General features: G+C 46.3%; 2 protein-coding genes across 8 annotated transcripts in view; both read left to right on the top strand.

Moving 5' to 3' along the window:
- Positions 1–3,739, top strand: part of TLN1 (talin 1) — a 41,439-nt gene extending 37,700 nt beyond the window's left edge. For 2 of the 4 annotated variants that reach the window (XM_074196195.1, XM_074196194.1), the window contains exons 50-57: positions 13–120; positions 692–797; positions 1,002–1,126; positions 1,267–1,392; positions 1,508–1,570; positions 1,681–1,863; positions 2,029–2,157; positions 2,273–3,739. In XM_074196195.1, coding sequence (XP_074052296.1) covers positions 13–120; positions 692–797; positions 1,002–1,126; positions 1,267–1,392; positions 1,508–1,570; positions 1,681–1,863; positions 2,029–2,157; positions 2,273–2,404 — 972 coding nt within the window. In that variant the 3' untranslated portion in view covers positions 2,405–3,739. The remainder of the gene's footprint in view (positions 1–12; positions 121–691; positions 798–1,001; positions 1,127–1,266; positions 1,393–1,507; positions 1,571–1,680; positions 1,864–2,028; positions 2,158–2,272) is intronic. The other 2 variants (XM_074196192.1, XM_074196193.1) reach the window with 1 other exon arrangement.
- A 7,864-nt stretch (positions 3,740–11,603) lies between these two features.
- On the top strand, positions 11,604–21,814 carry TPM2 (tropomyosin 2). Of its 4 annotated transcripts, none has more exons than XM_074196189.1 (9): positions 11,604–11,774; positions 12,574–12,699; positions 16,544–16,677; positions 16,779–16,896; positions 17,081–17,151; positions 17,801–17,876; positions 18,248–18,310; positions 18,495–18,564; positions 21,621–21,814. In XM_074196189.1, the coding sequence occupies exons 1-9, from the start codon at positions 11,661–11,663 to the stop codon at positions 21,701–21,703; spliced, it is 855 nt and encodes a 284-aa protein (XP_074052290.1). In that variant the 5' UTR covers positions 11,604–11,660; the 3' UTR covers positions 21,704–21,814. The 4 variants fall into 4 exon arrangements, with proteins under 4 accessions (XP_074052290.1, XP_074052292.1, XP_074052291.1 ...); XM_074196191.1 differs by lacking the exon at positions 17,801–17,876 and adding an exon at positions 17,391–17,466; XM_074196190.1 differs by lacking the exons at positions 17,801–17,876; positions 21,621–21,814 and adding exons at positions 17,391–17,466; positions 20,329–20,651.
- The last annotated feature ends 1,519 nt before the right edge of the window (positions 21,815–23,333 follow it).

Below are 23,333 nucleotides of genomic sequence, written 5' to 3'. Positions count from 1 at the left end.
CTGGGTAAACAGGAGGCTGCCTATCATCCTGAAGTGGCCCCTGAAGTACGACTCCGGGCTTTACACTATGGTCGGGAGTGTGCCAATGGCTACCTTGAGCTGCTGGACCATGTGCTACTGGTGAGGGAGGAACTTGCAGGCTTCTGACCACCTACCTTCATTTCCCTTGCATGGCCTTCTCCAGCATCAGGCCCTGGACCCCCTCAGCCCTTCTCCCTTCCATCTTCCCACTGCCTCCAGTCACTTATGTGACTCTCCCCAAGCACCCATCCTACAAAAATTCCTGATGGCTTCTAGAATGTCCCAGTCCTCCCAGACCAAGACCTTTGTCACTTTGTCTTCATTTGCTTCTGTCTCCATCCCTTCCCCAACATATATACAAGTCTTTTTCCCCTTTCACTATTCTCACTCTTTTCTTCTCTCTTCATTCATCTTGATCTTATATCAGCCGGTGAGTGCCTAACCTCACTGCCTGCGTAATATGTGAGGGTATGAGGATTGGAAGGTTTGCCGTGGAGTGACTTGAAGCGGGCATGGTGTGTGTGTGTGTGTGTGTGTGTGTTTTGGGGGGGAATGAATAATGAGGGGTGTGAGGAGGTGCTCTTGTGTATATCATGAGTGTCTGTGGTTCCTGGGGGAGGAGCTGGGTGGGCAAGCTCGGGATTTGATTCCTGTGAAACCACTATCACAGACCCTGCAGAAACCAAGCCCAGAACTGAAACAGCAATTAACAGGACATTCCAAGCGTGTGGCCGGCTCCGTCACTGAGCTCATCCAAGCAGCTGAGGCCATGAAGGGTGAGGAGGAACAGTAGGGTCAGGGTGGGAAGAAGCCCTGAAGCTCAGCATGTGTCACCATCATCCTCATCAAGACTCATTGAGCCATAAAGAAATATGATTTTCTGCCAGGCCCTAGCCCACTTGCTCACCAAGTTTTCCATACAATCCCATCCCATGGTTCAGTGGCCAGGCTTTCTGGACTACTTCCCTCTCTATTTCTAGGAACGGAATGGGTAGATCCAGAGGACCCCACAGTCATTGCTGAAAATGAACTCCTGGGAGCTGCAGCAGCCATTGAGGCAGCAGCCAAGAAGTTGGAACAGCTCAAGCCCCGAGCCAAACCCAAGGTCAGCGCCTCCCATTGTCCCCCCATTCAGCTAACCTCTACTACTATACACTGACCCATTCCAAGCCCATCCCCTGTCCCAATACATTCCTCTTGAGCCATCTCTTGTTACATACACTCCAATCTCATATTCCACTTCAGGAAGCAGATGAATCCCTGAACTTTGAGGAGCAAATCTTAGAAGCAGCTAAGTCCATCGCAGCTGCAACCAGTGCCCTGGTAAAAGCAGCATCTGCTGCCCAGAGGGAATTGGTAGCTCAAGGCAAGGTAAGGTCTCATGGAAGGATATAGTGTGGGTGGATACATTGGTTTCATTATCCACACCCTCCTGTTTGACTTGAACAGAGTAAGAGTCCAGATATCCTTTCATCTCTCCCCACAGGTGGGTGCCATCCCAGCCAATGCATTGGATGATGGGCAGTGGTCTCAGGGCCTCATTTCTGCTGTGAGTATTCAAGATACATGAGGCTTTGGGGGGAAGCTCTACTCTAGGATGGGGTGCTGGAGATGAGAGGGCAGAGCTGGATTTGACTCCTTTTCCTCTACCCAACCCAGGCCCGGATGGTGGCCGCTGCCACCAACAATCTGTGTGAGGCAGCCAATGCAGCTGTACAGGGTCATGCCAGTCAGGAGAAGCTCATCTCATCTGCCAAGCAGGTGGCTGCCTCCACAGCCCAGCTGCTTGTGGCCTGCAAAGTTAAGGCCGATCAGGATTCGGAGGCCATGAAACGGCTGCAGGTAAGAGCCCCAGAAGCCCTCTCCCTATACCTCCAAGAGCATCAGGCAGCTGCCTACTATTATCCTGTGTATGGGTCTCTTCTACCCTCCCACCTGTCTGCATCTAGGACCCCCACTACTACTCTTAGACCCCATCTCTGATACATCTCATCTTCCTCCTCTCAGGCAGCGGGCAATGCAGTGAAGCGAGCCTCAGACAATCTGGTGAAGGCAGCACAGAAAGCTGCAGCTTTTGAAGACCAAGAGAATGAAACAGTTGTAGTCAAGGAAAGGATGGTTGGAGGCATTGCCCAGGTGAGAGCTCCCTCAGGGCTTTCTTCCTCTGGAACAAGGAGGGAAGGAGGAAGAGTGGTTAGTTCCCCAACCCTGCCCCTTCCCCTACACTGAACCAGCTCTTCTCTTCCTGCAGATCATTGCAGCCCAAGAAGAGATGCTTCGGAAGGAACGGGAGCTAGAAGAAGCTCGGAAGAAGCTGGCCCAGATCCGACAGCAACAGTACAAGTTCCTGCCTTCAGAGCTGAGGGACGAAGGACAGCATTGAGGGCAGGAACTTCTTTAACACAGATTTAGGCCAGAGACTGTACCCAATTGCCTACTGCCCAAAGCCTCTTGCGCCAAAAGGGATCCATTCCCAGCGCTCCCAAAGTGCCTGCCACCCCTGGGGCTGGGCCTTGCCCAGCCTCACTGCACGTCCCCTTGCCCCCACCCTGTCCAAGTGCCTTCATGCCCTAGGGCTCTGCCTTCAACCCAGCCCTGGGTCAAGTGCCTATCCCTTTTCAGAGTATTAACGCTCCTCCAAGAGTATTAACGCTGCTGCACCTCGCACCGCCAGGGGCTGCCCCAGCCCCAGCCTCTCCCTCAGTGGCTCTCCAGTCCCCACCAGCCTTGGCTCCGCTCACCTTTTTTGATACTGTTCCCTCTACCCTAGCCATATGTGCTGTAAGGAGGCTGCAAGGGTCACCACCCTCCCACCTGCCCAAAATCAGGTCACCCCCTAATAAAGGTGGTTCTGCCGCCAACTTGTTCCTGGTTCTCTGAAATCGCTGCCCTCCACCCAAGAAAGCTAGAGTTTGAGGGCAGAGGGCTACCTCACTGGGCTACTACCATAGCCAGATAGCATGTATTAGTTATGGAGAGCAGGGACTAAGGAACACCACCTGTTGACTGGACTCCCTGGCACAGTTACCACACCCCCCGACCATGACTCCATCCACATGCATGCACATCTCCAGCCGGGATGGTGCAGGCCTTAACCCTGAGATTGCAAACCTTTTAATTTTGTGCAAATATATCTATTTGCAAACCTATTTATCATCTAATGGAGGCAGAAATGTGAATGAGGAAACCAAATTGATAGAAGCATGGAGACTTGGTAGTGTGGCATCAGATTATGAAGGACTTTAAATACCAGGCAGAGGAGTTAAAACTATACTCAGTTTTGTTCAGGCCTTTTTCAATTGTGGCTATATCTTCATGTGTGCTTTGGGGGTTTTCTTGGCAAAGATTCTGGCATAGTTTGCCATTTCCTTCTGCAGTAAATCTTGCAGATGAGGAATATGAGGCAAAGGGGGTTAAGTGACTTGCCCAGAGTCACACAGTGTCAGACCAGATTTGAACTCTGGAAGATGTACCACAGAGCTACTCCTGACAGTGCACCCCAGGAATCTCTCTGGCCCTGTAGTTCTATACCTTTTTTTTTTTAGGTTTTTGCAAGGCAAATAGGGTTAAGTGGCTTGCCCAAGGCCACACAGCTAGGTTTAGTTAATTTTAAGTGTCTGAGGAGGGATTTGAACCCAGGTACTCCTGACTCCAGGGCCGGTGCTTTATGCGCTGCACCACCTAGCCACCCCAGTTATATACCTTTTTAAAAATTAGTGACAAAAACCTTAAAAAGCAAAAAAAAATTGGTGACAGTTCTAGATGGGCATTTTTATCAGATTTGCTGATGATAGCTAACAAATCAGAAGAGTCAAGATTCAAAAAGATTCTGAGATGCTAGAATAATAAGCCAGATCAAATGTGATGAGGAAGTCAGGGAACTAGACTAGTTTCTCTGAAAAAGATGGGGGGGGGGGGGACGGTAAGAGGAAAAGGAGAAAGGAAATGGAGAAGAGAATAGGTTAAGTGCAAACATGATGAGAAGTTGCTGCCAAAACTAATACAAGCCTGCATTAAGAGACAGTGTCCAGACTCAAAGAATATACATAGTCCTGTACTCTTCCTGGTTGACCCACATTTATAATACCCAGTTGAGTTCTGAGTGTGACATATTAGAAAGTTAGTTGGAGCATGTTCAGAAGTAAGGGACTGGAGACAATGCCCATAACACGGTTCAACTGGAGGCCCTCAACAGAAACCTGATGTCCATTTGTCAGAAATCCTGTATAGGGAGTTTTGAGTCAAAACACAATGGTCCCTGAGGTTCCTGACATTGATTCTGCAATACTGAAGATGAGCTGAGGAGGGTCAGGATTAGGTATTGCATATCAGAAAAATTCTGGTTTCAGAAAAAAAATGAATGAGAGGAGACCCATACAGAAGTCCAGGCAGGTTGGCAATGGGAATGGAGGAGTGAACAGATGCAAGAGATATTGAGAAATGGCATGAAGGGGCCTTGGTAACTGCATAGGAGGCAAAAGAGTGGGAAAAGTTAGAAATAAGTTAAAACTCCAAAACCATGAGCTGGGTAAATGGTAGTACCCCAAGCAGAAACACTAAAGTCAGAAATTTAGGAGAGAGGGGAAGGGAAGCAATCATTAATGAAGGGCCAATATTTCATTTGATCCTCAACACCCTGGGGGAGAGGCAACTATTGTTATCCTCATTTTCCATTGGGGGAAACAGGCAATTATTTTTAAGTGTCTTACCCAAAGTCACATAGCTAAGTGTCTGAACCCATATTTGAACTCAGGGATTATTGATTGTAGGCCTAAGACTCCACTGCACCAGCTAACCATCTAGAAAATAAGTTCAGTTTCAGATGTTGAGTTTGGGTTTTTTTTTTTAATTTTTATTTAAGGTAATGGGGTTTAAATGACTTGCTCAAAGTCACTCAGCTAGGTAATTATTGTCTGAGGTCAGACTTGAACTCAGGACCTTCTTGATTCCAGGGCCAGTGCACTATGCACTGCACCACCTAGCTGTCCCAGATATGTTGAGTTTAGATGATATTGAGTCACTCAAGTGAAAATACCTTCTGGACAACTGGAGATTTAGGACTGTAATTTAGAATTAGGGACTAGAACAGACTTTTGTGTCATTTGCAAAACAACAAAAACTAGTCAGTCATGGGACTAGATAAGGAAGAGTATAGATTAAAAATAAGGCTAAGAACAATATATTCACCAAATGCTTGGTAAATATAAGAATCCATAGAGGGAGCAGATAAAAGAATCAGAGGAGAATTAAGAGAATGTGGTATATCAAAAGCCAAGAAGACTATGCATTGAGAGAAGGCAATACTACCTACTAGAGATACTGAGAACAAGTACTAAAAAATAACCTTAGAATTTGGAGATTAGAAGGTCATTTTACTATGAGAAGTGCAGTTTCCTAGGAGTTCAGAGAGGGGGAAACCACATCTGATTGGAGATAAGGAAAGGTTTCATAGAGGAGATGGCATTTGAGAGATGGAAGAGAAAGTCAAGCAGAAAAGCAGTAAGAAGGAGTTTGTCAACCTGACTAAAGGGTGATTTAAAGATCTCACTAGAGATAATATGGACAAGGTTGAGTGCCAGTCTAAGGAGATTTTATTTGCTTAAATAATAGTACATTCATTTATTCATTCATTTGCAAAGGAATGACATGATCTGAGCAAGTCTTTAGAAAAATGAATCTGGTGACAGGTATGGTATGGACTGAAATTAGGAGGGAACTGTAGCACTGACAAAATGTAATAAGGACTTGAATTAAGGTGGTGATGATGGGACTGAAAATAGAACGTATGCTATGAAAGGTACTGGGAAGAAAAAAAACTTGCCAATGAATAAATGGTAAGAGATGAGAGAGAGGAAAGAGTTGAAGATAGGACCTAGGTTTTTATCCTGAATGAGAGAGATGAAGAATACTATTAAAATAAATGGGAAAGCCTGGAGGAAGAGGAGCTTCTTGGACAATTTTTAGAGGAAAAAAAAAAGTGATGTTACTTTTGACATATACCAAATTCATAGAACTGCTTTTAATGTTTGTCCATCATTTTTTGAAGAAAACCACAATATCAGGGAGGTGATGCCATGACAAGCATGTGAATTGGATTGGGTGAGTGGGTGGGGGTGCTGTGCTACGTCACCAACCTCACTTGCTCTAAAGGAAATAAACAGATGTCTAGCAGGCAAGCTGAAATGCTAGTCTGAATCGTGGGAACACAATTGGAGATAAAGGTTGGGGAATCATCGACATAAGAGCTGAAACCATGGAATTGGATGAGATCATTAGGTAAGATCCTATAGGGAGAAAAGAGATGACCAAGGTAAAAAGCTTAAAAACCTCCTATCATTAGAAAACTGGAAAAGAAAAGAGTAACCAATGAAGAGAACTGTCAGAAGTAAGAGAATTTCAACAAAGGTTGGCGGAGAGAGATGGAGAACAATGAAAACTAAGAAAGTTCTTGGGAGTGGTTGTTTGGGAGGTCTCTTGAACTTTGGGACAAGAAATGAGTGAAGAGGGAAAGACTAAAGATGGGGGAGGGGAGAATCAATCAATAAACTTTAATTAAACACTTACATTGTGCCAGCCTCTGCACTACTCACCAGAGAGAGGAAATAGTGGAGTAAGGACCTTTAGAAGATTAAAGGGAATGAGATCAAAAGCATGGGTGAAATGGTTAGGAAAGGAGGGAAGAAAGAAATGAGTCTAAGGAAGTTTAAGTAGGGAGAGAGTTCAAACCATTTGTTCAGAGTAAATTATATCTATAGACAGATCTATAAGATAGATAGCTATATAAAATATAATCTATGTACTAGATTAATGATAGAACTAGAAGGGATCATAGAAGTCATCTAGTCTAACCCCTTTTACATTTGAGGAAAGTAAGACCAAAGGAGATTAATTTGACTTGCCCAAGCATCAGTAGATAGAACACTAGAATCTGCGTCAGAAAGAAGAGGGTTTAAACCCTTCCTCAGACACCCATGAGCTGTGTGATCCTGGGCAAGTCACTTAACCACTCTGAGTCTCAGTTTCCCCATCTGTAAAATGATGGGAACAGACTAGGTAGTAAGTCTCTTCCAGTATCTAAATATGTGAACCTCTGAATTCAGGTCTTCTGCATTCATAGGGCCAATATCCTGGGGATGGAAAAGGAAATCACAAGAGGAAAAACAGCTTGAATGCACTGGTTCATTTCTGCCCAGGTTTTTCTTCCTAGTGAAGTATGAATTTATTTTGGACCTAGTCAGCATGGTTTAATAATGCTCAGCAGCCTAGAAATGAAGAGAGTGAATAGTCAAATGCATGCCTCTTTCTTCTCCTATTTTCAATGGTGCCTTCTACTCCTAATCCCCCTAACTCCTGTGGCAAAGAATCTAGGAGTTGATTTTACCAGTCTCTCAAAAATATCTCATTTTTCAAAGACTGAATCATCTACCTCCCAACTTCTACAGTAACTTCTTCACCGTGTCTTTTAGTCTTCCTTTCTGCCCCATTACCTTGTAGTGAATTTTTTTGTACCAGTTGTTTTCACTATACTTTTTAGTAAATCATTGAGGCCCCTGACTGATAACAGTGAGAAGCATATCAGTGGGGACATGAGAGCAACAAACTAGAAACCTTACCCCCTCAGCATTACTCCTAAAACCTTGAGATACTTTGGGAACCCCAGCCTATGATTTCAAATAAACATGTTTTCTGTGGAGCAGGTGCTATACTATTAAAAATCAGAAACAATAATAGACTTCAGACAAGTTCTTATGGACTCAGACTGAAAAACACTGATACATCTTTGGAATTTGACATCTCCAAATTTTGGACATTTTGGGGCTTCCCCTTCTCATGTCCTCAAGCAGAACTCTTTTTTGCAGTTTTTTTTAATTTAAACTTTATTTTTTCAAATTATATGTAAAGATAGTTTTCAACATCAATTTTATATAAGATTTTTGAGTTCCATATTCTACCTCCCTCTATTCCTTCCCCACCATGACAGCAAGCAATCTGATTGAGACTATTACATGTACAATCATGTTGAACATATTTCCATGTTAGTCATATTGTGAGAGAAGAATCAAAAAATTGGGAAGAAACCTTGAAAAAGAAAAAAACACAAAACCAATTTTTAAAAAGTGAAAATATGCTTTGGTCTGCATTCAGATGCTGTAGTTCTTTCTCTGAATGTAGATGTCATTTTCCACCCCAAATCTTTTAGGATTGTCTTATATCATTGTACTATTGAGAATTAAGTCTATCAGTTGTTCATCATCAATATCATTCAGCAGAACTTTTAACCTCATCTATACCTGTGGAACTCTGATTATTCTGCAAGGCTGAAATAAAACATTACTTCTTTCATAAAGTTATTTTTGATCTTCCCACTCCCAACTCTAAACCCAACTGGATCCATTTGCCCTCCTAATCCCCCACTGCCTTCTGATATAGTTCTTTTCTGTGATTCCTTGTCTTCCCTACTAGACCTTAAGTTCCTTAAGAGTAAATCAGATCTTGTTCATCTATGGAAAGGGGAAGAAATTATGCATTTATGTAGGACCTACTATGTTCTAGGTACTGCATTAAGTGCTTTTTTTTTTTTTTTTTACAAATAGTATCTCATTTGATCCTCACAACAATCCTGGGAGGGAGGTGTATTCATTTTACCGGGAGGCAGACAGCTTCAGTGACTTGCCTAAGATGACATATCTATCTAGTAAGAATTTGAGGCTGGATTTGAATTCAGGTCTTCCTGATTCCACACCCAGAGCCTCTGTCACCAGCCACCTTTAGGAGAGGCATCTAAATATTCCCCAGCACATGGTAGGTAGGTATGGAATAAATATCTATTGAATGATTTAAAAAGATGAATTAAAAGCAGAGGGGGAATAATCAGTATGATCCCTACAACCTGAAGACTTGAGTGATCTTTGAAAGGGGTGGGGAGGCAGCAACAAAGAGCTTGAGGAATGGAGATATTGGCGTGTAGGGTCAAGTATCCCCACCTAGCCCCTGGTCCCTAAATCAAAAAGAACCCCCTAGTCCTTCTTTCAGTTTCCTTCAACAACTTTTAGCCCCTTTTAATTACAAGGTATCTAGTTAGGCATTTTTAATTGAAGGATAAAAATAAGATATTGGCATTGAGAAGAGTTGGATTTAAATAGATACTTAGATATTAGTTGTGTAATGAAAATCTCACGGTCTTTTTGGGTTTAAATTTTCTAATCTATATAATAAAGAGGTTGAACTAGACAATGTTTAAGATACCTTCCAGGCCTAATTCTTAGGTCTTTTATAAAGAATTCCTTCCATCAAGGCATCTAAGATGAAATATTATAGACTTTGTATAGTTAGAGACATGTCAGGAGAAATTTGGAGAGAAGGTTTCAATTTTTAACTGGAAGGGAGGCAGGGAAAGTGGACTGGAGAATGTGATCTGAAGATGTTGAGGAGGGATGGAAAGTAAAGTCTATTGTAATCATGGGGGCTAAGCAAAGGCAGAGATAGAAATCAGAATATAAGATAAGATCTTGGTTTGTTCTGATCAACAGTTCTTTCCTATGCAGACCCGTCCCAGTAACTAATTTTAAAAATCAAGGTCAACTATCTTCCAGAGGATGGGTCACCCAGCATTCACTCCTGTGTCCCTCATACACAAACTATGTCTTGATGTTTGTCCTTCATTCTCAAAGAACACCATGAATTTAGACACAGACTCAGCATTTCATTCTCCTTGAAATCTTTGGTTTGCCACATCCTAACCCCTGCACCCCCCCAGGGCAGGATGGGATGTAGACTGACTGATGTCCTCCTTTCGGGGCATTTCGGCTCCCTTCTACAGAGGTTGTAGAAGTCAGCAATGGGGAAAGACCCACACCTTGTATCTTCAGTGTATCTACCCTCCCATGGATCCCCAATCAGGTCGCCAGCTCTAAACCCTAAATGTCTCCTCATTCCCAGGGCTTTGCACTTTCTCCAGCCATTTCCGCCCGACTTAGCTTAATTCTCTCGAACCCCACCACCTTCTTCCTTCATCCTCCTCGAAACTCTAGACCACTACTGGTTCCCTCCCCGAAGGGTCTCCAGCCTAATTCATAGGAAGATCGACTGACCGACCCCCGACCCCAGTCCAGGCTAGCTCCTGGGGATGCTTTTCCTCTTTTTGAGGGGTTGCTCCCTCGGGGTAAGAGCAGAGGTTGGGGGGGGGGCGGGGGAGGTTAGAGGAGATCCCAAGTGCAAGTACAAGCACCTCCCCCCGTTCCTTCCTAGCCTGGCTCCGCCTCTCCGCGGAAAACGAACCCAAAAAAGGGCCGAAAAGAAATTTCAGAGCAAAATTGGCCCGCGGAGCTGGAGAGGCGGGGAGAGTAGCAGAAGGGGAGGAGGGGAGGAAGCCAGAGAGAGGGGGGGTGTAGGGGAGGAAGAGAAGGGGTGGAGGGGGGTGCGGGCTGGGACCCGAGGAGTCCCCAGAGACAGAGACCCGAGGTGGGGCCCCCGCTGGCTAGCAGTCCCTCGGGCGGAACCGGGGTGGAGGGCTCCAGCAGTCCGTGGCGTCGTGGAAAAAATGCGGGGCACGTGGGGGGGGGGAGTCCCAGTGCCAGGGGGAGGAGGGGGATGGGGAAAGGGGGAAAGGAAGGGAAGTGAGGACCCGCGTGAGGGGCCATTGGCTGGGAGGGGGTCTCCACTGGACGCTTCGTCTGTCTGGGCTGCCCGGCAGTATTTCTGGACCCCTCCCCAACAGCCCGGTTCCCCCCCCCCCCCAGAGCTCGCCTCGCGCCCTCTACTCAGGCTCTTGGCCAGGGAGTTCCAGCCCAGTCTCCAAAAAAGAGAGGTGGGCCGGGGGCGGGGGGAAGCAGGCAGGCTCCACCGCTGCCCTCCTGCCCCTAGCTCTCAAACCCAAGGGGGAAACTGAGGCAGGAGGGCCGCGGAGGCTGGGAGGAAGCGGCGCGCTTCTGACAGCTTCCCAGGAGACATTCTATCCGGGGTGGATTGAGCGATAATATCTAAATTAAGGGTAGTCGAGGGTGGGGGCGGGGGTGGGGGAGTGACCGCCCCCCGCCAGCTGCGGTGAGCTCACGCCCCCGAAATAGCCCCCGGGGCCTCAGGCGGCAGCTGCCCCAGTCACTCAGCCCGGACCCCGACCCCCGGGGCTTTTCCTCTCAAGACCCCGGGACCCCTGCCCATGTGCGGAGCAGACTGCCTTGTCCTGGGGGCTTCTCCCCATCCCTCGCCTCCTCCAGGGGGAGGGTCACAGCTGGGGCTGTGGGGCCCGGGGCACTCCGCTCCATCGGCGGGGCCAAGGAAGGACTAAGGGGGGCAGTCGTGTCAGAGAAGTGTGGGGCGACCCCGAGGGGCAGCTGTGGAGGCTGGGGCCGAGGCGGTGAAGTCCCCCTGCCCCCCACACGCACCCCTCCTCCCTGGCCCTCCCCCTTCTGCCCGGCTCTCGCTTCTGCCCCTACAAGGTTCGGGCGGCTGGTGGGGGAGGGTCCCGGGCCCCCGGCTCCGCCCGGCCCCTCCCCGCCTTTTAGGCTGCGGCTCCGGACTCCGACGGCTCAGTGCCTCCCGGTCCGCACGACCCGCCGCCCGCCCGGCCCGCTCCGCCCGCCGTCTGCGCAGCCCACCCGCCCCAGCCCGGCCCCTCCGGCCCACTCCCAGCCGCAGCCATGGACGCCATCAAGAAGAAGATGCAGATGCTCAAACTTGACAAGGAGAATGCCATCGACCGAGCCGAGCAAGCAGAAGCCGACAAGAAACAAGCGGAAGACCGCTGCAAGCAGGTGGGACCCCGAAACTCTGGACTGTGCGGCGCCAAACCCGTGACACCCCATCCTGCCCTGATCCCCGACCCCCTCCCCTCCTTCAGACCTAACCCGCACCTAATCACCGTCCCCACCCCCATCCCGGAGTCTTGATGTGGGTCCCCAGTCTTTCCACTCAGATTGTCCAAATTGCCTTCCAGTTTTCTCAGGATCTAAACTGAGGATCCCAGATATCCTACACACCCCTCGTGTGTACACACACACACACACACACACACACCCTCCCTGATCACATCTCCATCCCTAAGCCCAAAGACTTGACTCCTCAAATCTTTATGCCACCACTTCACAATGGCATTATCCTTGAAGTGGAATGGGTATCCCACGTATGCTGATTTACCTGAATCAATTCACTCATTCTCCTGCCCTGCCTCCCAGATCTCCATTCTGTATCATCTCTTACCCACCCAACCCAAGACCTTCAACTATACCATTTATACACACCCAAGGCCTAAACATTCTTCCTAGTCCCATACTTTCTCATCTCTATACTCACCATCATGCTTTTATACAAATCCCACAAAACTACCCTTACTCTCCAACATCTCACCATTCTGCCAATTCTAGTGACCCTCTCTACTGCATTTCCTCATTGGTTGGATTACATTTTTCTCTAGGATCTCTGACCTTTCTAAGACTCTTATGGCCCTTCTACACTGGCTAAACAGGCAAACCCCACCCCTTCTTCCACTTCCACTTTTCTCTGCCCTGATCCTGCTTCTCCAACCCAATCTGATGGAGATTTATCTATCCCCAGTTGGAAGAGGAACAGCAGGGACTCCAAAAGAAGCTCAAGGGAACAGAGGATGAGGTGGAAAAATACTCCGAGTCTGTGAAAGATGCCCAGGAAAAACTGGAGTTGGCTGAGAAAAAAGCCACCGATGTGAGTATGTGTGTGAAGCAGGCAAAGAGCAAGGGCCAACAAGTCAGTCAGTCTAGGGAAGAAGAGAGTGCAGGGCTGCCCAAGCTCTCCCCCAAAAGCCACAGTCTACTTTGGATTATTTGCATTAGAGTGAAGGAGCAATTGGACAGATTATTTAAAATTATAGGTAAACCACTGCTACAAGTAGTCTTCAATACATAATGGAAAATATGATTGAATATGAAGGAAGACAGGAATATGGGGTGGATTAGAGCAGAGGAAAGGGAAAGAGGAGTTTAAAGAGAAAAGAAAAAACTCAGAGATTGGGACTGGAAGGAAGGGAGAGGGTGTACCAGAAATCAAAGGATCAAGTTCTGGATCAGGTTACATGAGTGAGTGACAGACCCTAAGGGGCCACTAGAAATTCCCTGGCCTTGACCTCTGGCTCTGGCTGCCCATGCCAGGGGCAGTGACATTGATCTAGGGTTCTGTCTCTGCTCTTCAGTGAGTTTGTGTCCCCTCCTCATTTATCCTCATTAAGTTGTCAGCTCCATGGCCCTGCCAGGGTCAGGGAAAGGGGACACAGGGCCCATGGGTGTCAGGGTAGCCAACTTGGCCAGCCCTGCCCTTGCCCAACTCCACCATATTGGTCCCTAACAAAAATTCCCTTTCCCCTCCTCCTTATAATATAATGGATAGGGCCCTGGATTGCGAGTTGAGACTGAAACAAACTAGCAGTGTGACCTTAGATAAGGCAATAAACTTCCCCAAACCCTACTTTTTCCTAAGTGGATAAAAACAGTAGCTTCTCCCGTGCCTTCCTTCCAGGCAGTTCAGGAGGATCAGATGAGATAATGTACATTTAAGTACTTGTATTCATTGGTGTACAGGTGGCGTAGCTAAATTTGGAATCCAGAAACACTTGAGTTCAAAATCTTTCCCCTGACATTTAATTAGCATGGAGACCATAGGGAAGTCACTAAACTTCTCTGAAACTCAATTTCCTGACCTGTAAAATGCGGGGGTATAGTAGTAGCCTGCTCATTAGAGAATCAAATAAGATATTACGAATTGTAAACCTTAAAGCTCGATATGAGTTTCAACTACTATTATTAATAAGAGCCAGAGATTGCTAATCTTATTATTATTATTACAGCTATTACTGAAGGGTTATTTTTGTTTATTGCTAATGATTATTAAAACCCTGAAATCTCTCAGTATTCCCTTCCTTGTCCCCTTCTACCACTTCTCAGACCCCTCCCCCAGTCTACACCCTTGGTTCCATATCAAGCTTGGACCACTAGGGAAGGGACTGACCTGCAGCTGCTGGGTGGGGGGATGGGGGGAGACGACCCCTCAGCCATCTGACACCCTATAAATAACCCTGGACCCTGGACTGGAGACTAGCCTGGAAACCTAAGGAGTGAGGGGGGGTGGGGCCTGGGGAGAACATAGTGGGGGCTGGAAGGAACTCAGTGGACAGGATAATGGAATCAAGGTTACACTGCTCATATTAGGGGTAGATAGTGATCTGGGGACCTTCTGGCCTTCCAGAGAGAGTCTCCTTTCAAGAAAGTATCTGCTTCCAGAGAGTCCCTTCCCTAAGAAACATTTCATTGCCTCCAAGTTCCCCTAATTATCCCTCTCCCCCTATTGAAATGTGAGGCAAATAGAAGCAGGGGTCCTGAGAGACTTGGGAGAAAAGGCAGAAGAGAGAACTTTCTAACTTCACAGGGCAGAGGAGACAAGGGCTGCCTCCAGATCTCCCCCTTTCAAGGGTCAGGGTCAGGGGAGAGATGGTAAGTACTAGGATCATAGGTAGAGGTAAATTGGAGATTATTATTAAGCAACAAAAACAATCAAAGCTAGGGGCAGCTGGTGGTCCAATGGATAGAGCACCAGCCTGGAGTCAGGAGGACCCGAGTTCAAATTTCACCTAAGACACTTAATAATTACCTAGCTGTGTGGCCTTGGTCAAGTCACTTAACTCCATTGCCTTGCAAAAACCAAAAACCAAAAACAAAGCCAATCTGTACAATTTGAAAGTAAAAACCAACCAGGGCCCTGGCCATTAACTGGATGGATAAAGGCCAAGTCCTGGCCATTCTCAGTAATTACAGGAGAAGTTGAAACCTAAATATCATATGAACTTGGATGGATAATATTGCCTGAGAGCCAATTGTCCTTCCTGCCAAATGGTCTCCTCTTGGTGCCTCTTCCTTCTTTTGAGCCTTTCTGTCTTTCCTGTCTTTGCCTATCTAATTCTCTCTGTGCATTTCTGTTTTTCTTCCTCTCTCTGTCTTTGTCTCCCATCCTTTTCTTAGCCCCCTCTACCATATATGTCTGCTTCTGTTTTTACTCCATATTTCACTGCCTATTCCTGTTTCTCTTATTTTATTTTATTTTATTTTATTTTAGGTTTTAGGTTTTTGCAAGGCAAATGTGGTTAAGTGGCTTGCCCAAGGCCACACAGCTAGGTAATTATTAAGTGTCTGAGACCGGATTTGAACCCAGGTACTCCTGACTCCAGGGCTGGTGCTTTATCCACTGCCTCACCTAGCTGCCCCTATTCCTGTTTCTCTTAATGACTGTCTCTTTTCCAATATCTTTTAATTTTTGCAAGGCAATGGGGTTAAGTGAATTGCCCAAGGTCACAGAGCTAATTAAATATTGAGTATCTGAGGCTGATTTGAACTCAGGTACTCGACTCCAGGGCCGGTGCTCTATCCACTGCACCACCTAACTGCCCCCACTTTCCCAATATCTTAATATTTCTTTGCCTCTATCTCAGTATCTTTTTGTCTCAGTGTCTCTCTTTGGTGCTGTCTCAATATCTCATTATTAATATGTTAATATCTTAGTGACTCCTGGCCCTTTGACCAAGTACCTCTGATTTTGTAACAAGCACTGTGATGATGGCAATTCTGAGTCTGTTTTTTCTGCTGTAAAAGAGAAATAAAATCCACTACCTACTTCATAGTGTTGTGAGGAAAACCCCTTGTGACCTTAACACTTGAATGTGGATTTTCATTCCCAGTGTCTCTGGCACAGTCTCTGGCCTTGTCATTGTCTTTCACAATATCACAAGGTCTCTGCCACCAGATGGTTACTGAGTACCTCAGGATCTGCATATTTCTCTAAATCACTGTTTTAATGTCTCCTCCTGCCTCCACGTCAATTACCTGGGTTTCTACATTGGGCTGAAATATTCTGGTAGCTACAAGTTATTTAAGGGAGAAAATTTACCTGGTATCAGTAATGTCATATAAACTCTTACAGTAGTTGAGGGGAGCCCTGAGCTCTGGGGTCTGAAAAGTTTCTGAATGAAAGACATTCAGATTCTTCTCCTGGGAAAAGATGAACTGAGGAGGGGTCAGTCACAGAGACAGGGAAGGTTAGGATGCCCGTGTATTCACCTTCATCACACACACACACACACACAATATTCTTCAGGGTCTGCCTAGCCTGGGGGGGTCTTGGAATTCAGAGTCAGAAGATTCTAGAGTCCTGGGTAAGTCACCCTGGGGCTCTAGATCCCACTCAATGTCAAGGCTCCTATTCCCACCCCACTACAGCAATCCATAAGGAATATCCAATAGGTGATTGAGAAGAAATAGAAAGTGGATGTGAGGACAGTAGCTAAGTGTTCTTTTGGTTCTCAGGTCAGACTCCACTGTTACCTATTCCCAGTAGCATTAGAGAGAGGTTAGTGTTGCAGACTGAGGAATGGAAATCTTGGGCTCTTTCTGGCCAATACACTTGGCCAAGACCTTGGGGGGAAGGAATGGACTGAGGTCCTATGCCCTCTGACCCCAAGTGGACTTAGGCATAGTATGCCTGACCCATAACTTCTTCCCTCCTCCAGGCTGAGGCAGATGTGGCCTCCCTGAACCGGCGTATCCAACTGGTAGAGGAAGAGTTGGACAGAGCCCAGGAACGTCTGGCCACAGCTCTTCAGAAGTTGGAAGAAGCCGAAAAAGCAGCGGATGAAAGTGAGAGGTCAGTGGTCCATTGGATTTTTAGGGGAGGGATGGGGGAAAGGCAAAGGGCCCTATCTCAACATCCATCCATCTCTTCTTTTTCTCTTCTCCTTTACTCAGAGGAATGAAGGTCATTGAGAACCGGGCCATGAAGGACGAGGAAAAAATGGAGCTGCAAGAGATGCAGCTAAAGGAAGCCAAGCACATTGCAGAGGATTCTGACAGAAAATATGAGGAGGTAAAGGCCTCCCAATGCTCCCCAGAACCCCCAGGGCCTCCCTCGTTGCTAGGGAGGTTCTTCCCCAGAATTCATGATCTCCACCAGGCCTTCATCCACTTGGATCCCAACCCCACCTCAGTCCTCCTAAACCATCCCCATGACTCCTCCAAATTTAGCTTGGGTCCCCCATCCTGTCCCTCAGGTGGCCCGGAAGCTGGTGATCCTTGAGGGGGAGCTGGAGCGCTCAGAGGAGAGAGCAGAAGTGGCTGAGAGGTGAGGAGAGGGCCGGGAAAAAGATATGAGGAGAAGATGGATGTCAAAAGGAAGGACATTCATGGGGGTGGGGGAGGGAAGTAAGGGGAGGGACTCCAGGAATGATGGAACAAGTTTCCAGTATTGGGGTGGGGGGTCCCTGGGGACTCTGTATTACAGGCATGGGAGCCCTCAATGATAGGTTCTATCCTGTCCCCCCCATCCACTCATCTGCTTCCCTACCCCTCCGTGGCCCCCAGCCGGGCCCGGCAGCTGGAAGAAGAGCTCCGAACCATGGATCAGGCCCTCAAGTCCCTGATAGCCTCGGAGGAGGAGGTAGCAGCCTGTGGCTTGGCTGGGCAGTCACACTGGTCTTTCTCTGCATCCTTGCCACCCCCTCACAGCTCACTCCCAGACCTCAGGCTGCAATGTCACCTGCCTGGGGGAATCAAGAGGCATTGGGTGGTTGAGTTAGAGTTGATATGAGAGATCTGTCTGCTCTCTTACTCTCACAGTCTTGTTCTTTTCTCCTTTTTCTCTTTTCTTCCCACAATCTCCCCTCCACTACCATTATCTTGAATCCCCCTTCTCACAATCCTGTCTTCTTTCCATGTTTTTCCTCTATCCCGCACTATCCCTTCTGCCCCTTCACATCCCCACTCCTGTACAGTAAATGTGGGGACCTAGAGGAGGAACTGAAAATTGTTACCAACAACCTGAAATCCCTGGAGGCCCAAGCGGACAAGGTAGAGCGGGTGGGAAAGGGCACCAAGAATGGGGGCATTGAGAATGGATTGATGAGAATGAGCTGGGGAAGACTAGAAGGAAGTGGGGGGGGGGGGAGACAGTGGAGGACAAGAGATATTAAGGAAGTGATAGCATAAAGATGAGGACTAAAGATGGGGGGGTAGGGAAATGGAGCCAAAGACTACTTCTGTAGAAGGAATTGGGCCCAGAAAGAAGGGGATGAAAGAAAGGAGTCATTGAAGAAGGGATACCATGTGTCCTGCAATGATGGTGGGAACAAAAAAAAAATAGCCTATGGAGAATCAATGGAAGGATAAGAGGCCTCTCAGGAGATAAAATATACCCTGAACATTTCTGTGTTACTCCAAAGTATTCCACCAAAGAAGACAAATATGAAGAGGAGATTAAACTGCTGGGGGACAAACTGAAGGAGGTGAGAGCTTGCCCTCTCCACTCCCCCCAACTTTCCCCTGCCCCCTTCCTCAAACCCTTGGCCCTCTTGAGCTTCCCTGCATGAAGTAATAGACCTCTGGGGCTCAGACTGGGAGTGAGGCAGAAGAAAAGAGAAGGGCTCCTCAGAGGCTAACCCCTCTTCCCCCATTCTCTTTCCCACCAAGGCTGAGACCCGGGCAGAGTTTGCTGAGAGGTCTGTGGCAAAGCTGGAGAAAACTATTGATGATCTGGAAGGTAATGGGGACCCCCCTAAGAACCATGTGTTTGAACCCCGTTTTCTCTTTTATATCCTAATTCCTAGCTTAGGTAAGATCAGAGTTTGTACTATATTGATTTATCCTGCAAGAATCCAGGGTCACACCATGATGAGTTACTGGGGCAGAGATATATAAGATAAAGGCCCTTTATCAAAAAATAAAATTCTTGGAGGAAACATTAATTCCCAACACATACTTCAACTCTAAGAGAAAAGTACTTCTAAAAAAAACCACAAGTACCCAGGTACACACTGGTATTTGCCTCAGCTTTAGATATCCAATGTTAACAATCACTGATAAAACTTCACTTTCCTTTTTATTCTAAGTCCTTTAACTTTCTAGACACCTACCTCCTGGCCTCAGGACAAGCTTTGGCCTTTGGCCCTCTCCTTTTTATAGCTGCTGGCTCAGGTTTTACAAGTTAAGGAGTGATTAGTGATGAATTACTCTGCACCAAGTGGAAAGAGCTGGAAGCCTCCTTTAACTTGATGTATGACCTTGAAAAATTATTGACCCTTTCTGAGCCTCAGTTGCCCTGTGTGTAAAAATAAGGGATTTGAATTCATCTCTAAAGGGTCTCTTCTAGCTAAAGCAATATATGAATTTTAAAATCCTATTCCTGATTCAAAGTCTGCTTTCTCCTGCTTTTCAAACCTTGGAAGTAGGGGGAAAGGCCACTTCCTAATTAGCTCGTAAGTGAAACTAAAACTTAATGAATATTAGCAGTTACTGCCCCACAGAGACATTTTGGTGTCAAGAGTACTGACTCTGGTGTCAGAGGCCTCTTGGTTGTATGACCTTGGCCAAGTCTCCCTTAGAGGGGGGGTTGGACTCCTCTGAGCTACCTTTGGTCCAGGGATAGAGTCCCTTTGTCAGAAGGTGGGATGAAGGACTTCATGTGTCATGAGCCCCTTTGGCAATCTAGGGAAGTCTGGATCCCTACTCAGAAGAATACTTTTAAAGGCATAAAATATAAAGGATTACAATTATATTGAAATTGAAATAGTTTTCAAAATACTTTTTTAAAATTCACCAACCCCAGTTAAAGAACCCCTGCTCTGTTGGGATAGTCCTCTTTGGACCTTGGGCTCCTAGTCCCATTTCCTTCAGAGCAAGAAGCAGCCCCTACCTTAAAATGCCCTTGGGTTTCTGCTCAAACTTGGTTAAAGCCAAATTATTTCTCAAAGAATTTTGACCTTTTCTTCTTCAGGAAATATTTAAATATAAACTAAATACTGCAGAACATAGTTTTTTAAACATCTAGAACTCAAGTTTCTTCCTGTACCTGCCTCTCCCTATATATTCTATTGTAATCCTCATCCTAAAGCTCATTGGGATGGGACTCTTCAGGGGACACTGATCTCCACCAATAAGAAGGGTGTACCATACCAATGGGCTCTGAGATTAGGATTACAATATGGCAAAAACCAAACACATTGAAATTTACCTGAGTGGAACAGAAGCCCCTTAAGGGAGAGATGAAGAAAGGAAGACTAGTTTAGGTGCAGAGGTGGAAAACTATAAGGATGGCAATGGGGAGGGAGAAGTTCTAGACCAGAACCCTAATTTTCCAGACTATTTTCTGACCTGTCCATCTCTTTCTGGCTCTGACTTTCATGTTTTTCCTCTTTCCTTTACCCACTCTCTCTCCTCCTCCTCTCCCTTTCCCTCTCTTACCTTCTCTATCCCTCCACCAACACCCTATCCCACCCCAACCCTGACATCCTCCCATACACCCCAGATGAGGTCTATGCCCAGAAGATGAAGTACAAGGCCATCAGTGAAGAGCTGGACAACGCCCTCAATGACATCACCTCCCTCTAAGACCTGAACCCCAAATCCCCGGACCTGGCCCTCTCTCTACTCTATCCCCCTTTAATCTTCTTTCCATTCATTCTCCTGGGGATGTGGGGTAGGAGGAGTCAAAGCTGCTGACCTTGCACAAAAAGCCAGGCTGGGGCTGGGGGGGGGGGGTGTCTGACCAGAAGGACCATCACCCCCACCAATCACTGTCCATCCATCTATCTCTGTCTGCTATTTAATAAACTTTCAACTTGGACTGCACCATGTTTCTCTCACTGTCACCTCTGGCATGATTCTCCATGAGTGTCCATCACTGAGCACACCCTGTGACCCCTACTGACCCTTATAATTCTCCATATCAAGTACCCTTCTGATTTTTCCCATGTATCTCTATGAACTAAATTTACAGACTCTCTCATAGATCATCCCTGGGAATCCTATTGAGCACCCAGCATTCCCATCACCTTCCATTCTAGCCATTACTAAGTAACTCTACCCATGCCTTGCAAGGATATCACTGACTAGTGCCAGGTGTCCATATGATTCACTGTCTGGCATGATCTCACCCAGCACTTTCATGAGCCACACCAGTCACCTCCACCTTCCACAGATTATTCTTGTAAATTCACAGTTGCCCAATGGACACAGTCATAACCTCTCCAGGGCCCAAGGCAATGAATTAAGTTCACCAGGGGGAGGTGTTATGTAAGGAGGGATGGGTGAGGCAGTCTCTTAAATGCTAAAGGCCAAACCCTCATTCTAAAGATCTACTTCTTGCCTTAGAGGCTGTCCTCTGCCTTTTTTAAACTGATTCAGTTTCCTCTTTCAGAAAACTGAACCCATAAAGCACTTCTCAACTCTCTTCTTCAACCCTCACCTATAAGGTGGGGTGGCATTGTTCTGAAGTCTGAAGTGACTAACTGTCTGTGTCTTTGTTCCCATTTCACTTTTTTGTCTCCATCATCCCTTCTCCTGTGATCCCTCATGTCTTCCCCCTCCCCATCTCTATCATAACTATTTGGTATTTCCTTTACTACCTGCCATGCATTCCTTCCCTGCATCTTGTTGCTATATGTCTGTGTTTGACCCTGTATTTCTCTTCTATATCATCCTTCTGCATTCATGTGGATCCGTGTATTCCATGTCTTCTCCCATCACTACCATGTTCCCCTCATCCTCCCTTGTGTCTCTCCCTATGTGTTTGCTGTTCTCTACCCACCTCCTTCACAGAGACCTTGGCTAGTGCTAAGGAGGAGAACGTAGAGATTCACCAGACACTGGACCAGACGCTGTTGGAACTCAACAACCTGTGAGCCTGGCCCAGCCCGGATGGACCTGGCTACCCCCACCCTTGCCCCTTCACTCCCTCCCAGTTCAGGACAACCCTTCCCTGCACTTCAGACTCATTAAAACCACCAACTCAACCAACATGAGCTATTTCTTGGTGGGGAAGGAGGGAAGGGGGGATCAGAAAGAGTTCTGGAACTTGGAACAGAGACAATTGAATGGTTTGTTTAGCAACATCAAGTCCTTCTGGGATTCTCTTTCCCTTCTCCTCTCCTGATTTCAATGGGAGGGACCACCATTCAGGAGGAAGGGGTGATGCCCATGGAACTCAGTCTCTGGGAGATTTGCTCTGCCCAGACCTGAACACTTGAGGGCAGAACATTGTATAACTGGGCTGCTTCACAAACCCAGATGATCTTGGTCACTAGCTAGTTGTGCCTTTCACTGGAAGTTGTGGAGAAAAGAGGATCTGGAAACCTTCGTCTGGGAAGGAAACTCCCAATCTCTAGGAGAAATTGATAGCGTCAAAAGAACCAGTTGCAGTCTCAACAAGCACCCCCTGCAGGACTAGTGAAGCTGTGGATCCCTGTCTACAACCACATCCAAGCTCAGGTCTTCGAAGGACTTCCCTCTTGCCCTAGACAGTGACACCAGGGAGGCTGGGGGAAAGAGAGAACCATATCTCACTTTGGGATTCAAGGCCAGCTCTAGGCAGGAAATAACTGAAAATGGCAAAAAACAAACAAACAAAAAACCTCAATTCATATCAAATCAGGTGAAAAGGAGAAAAAAATTCATCACTCATGTGAGGTGAACCATCTCCTCCTTCCCCCACCAAACATACTTGGTTCAGTTTCTGGTATCTTCCTGAATTAATTAACAGCACTTTGGGGGTTTTTATTGGTGTAATCCACTTAGTCTCCTTCATGGTTAGAAATCAAGACCATGTTTCTTCTTCTTCCTACTCAAAAAGCTCTAGAAGCCCTGCAGGGTTGGAGTGTGTGTGTGTGTGGGGGTGTCATATCTCCTCTTCAGAGTAGAAGCTCCCTAAGGCAGGACTAGATCAATGGAAAAATCATAGAATCAAAGACTCCAGAATTGAAAGGGACCTTAGGTCATCTAGCAGTGGTTGTTGTAGAGAGAGGAACCTATTCATGAAAACATCCAAAAAAATGGATCACAGGTTTGAGCACTTAGAAGAGCTGAGTTTGAACCCCACCTTGGACACTTACTATCTAGGATGGTGACCCTAGATGAATCACTGAGATCTCTCTCAGTCTCAGTTTTCTTTTGGGTAAAACAAGAATAACAGCACTTATAGTGCTATCTTGAGGATCAAATGAGAATAACATATGCAAAAAACTTTGTAAGTTTTAAGTCAACATGTAAATATTAGCTATTATTCTTAATAGTCCAAATTTTTCATTTGTTAGATAGATTTCTTTTGTAGATTTTTTTGCTTGTAAAACAAGAATAACAGCACTTATAGTGCTATCTTGAGGATCAAATGAGAATAACATATGCAAAAAACTTTGTAAGTTTTAAGTCAACATGTAAATATTAGCTATTATTCTTAATAGTCCAAATTTTTCATTTGTTAGATAGATTTCTTTTGTAGATTTTTTTCTCCCCTGTGTCTTCCCAGTAGCAGCTGCT

The sequence above is a fragment of the Macrotis lagotis genome, chromosome 8 (genome assembly GCF_037893015.1).
Source record: "Macrotis lagotis isolate mMagLag1 chromosome 8, bilby.v1.9.chrom.fasta, whole genome shotgun sequence".
Lineage (NCBI taxonomy): Eukaryota > Metazoa > Chordata > Mammalia > Peramelemorphia > Peramelidae > Macrotis > Macrotis lagotis.
The sequence above is the reverse complement of the archived record's forward strand: the minus strand, read 5'-3'. Positions and strand labels throughout refer to the sequence as shown.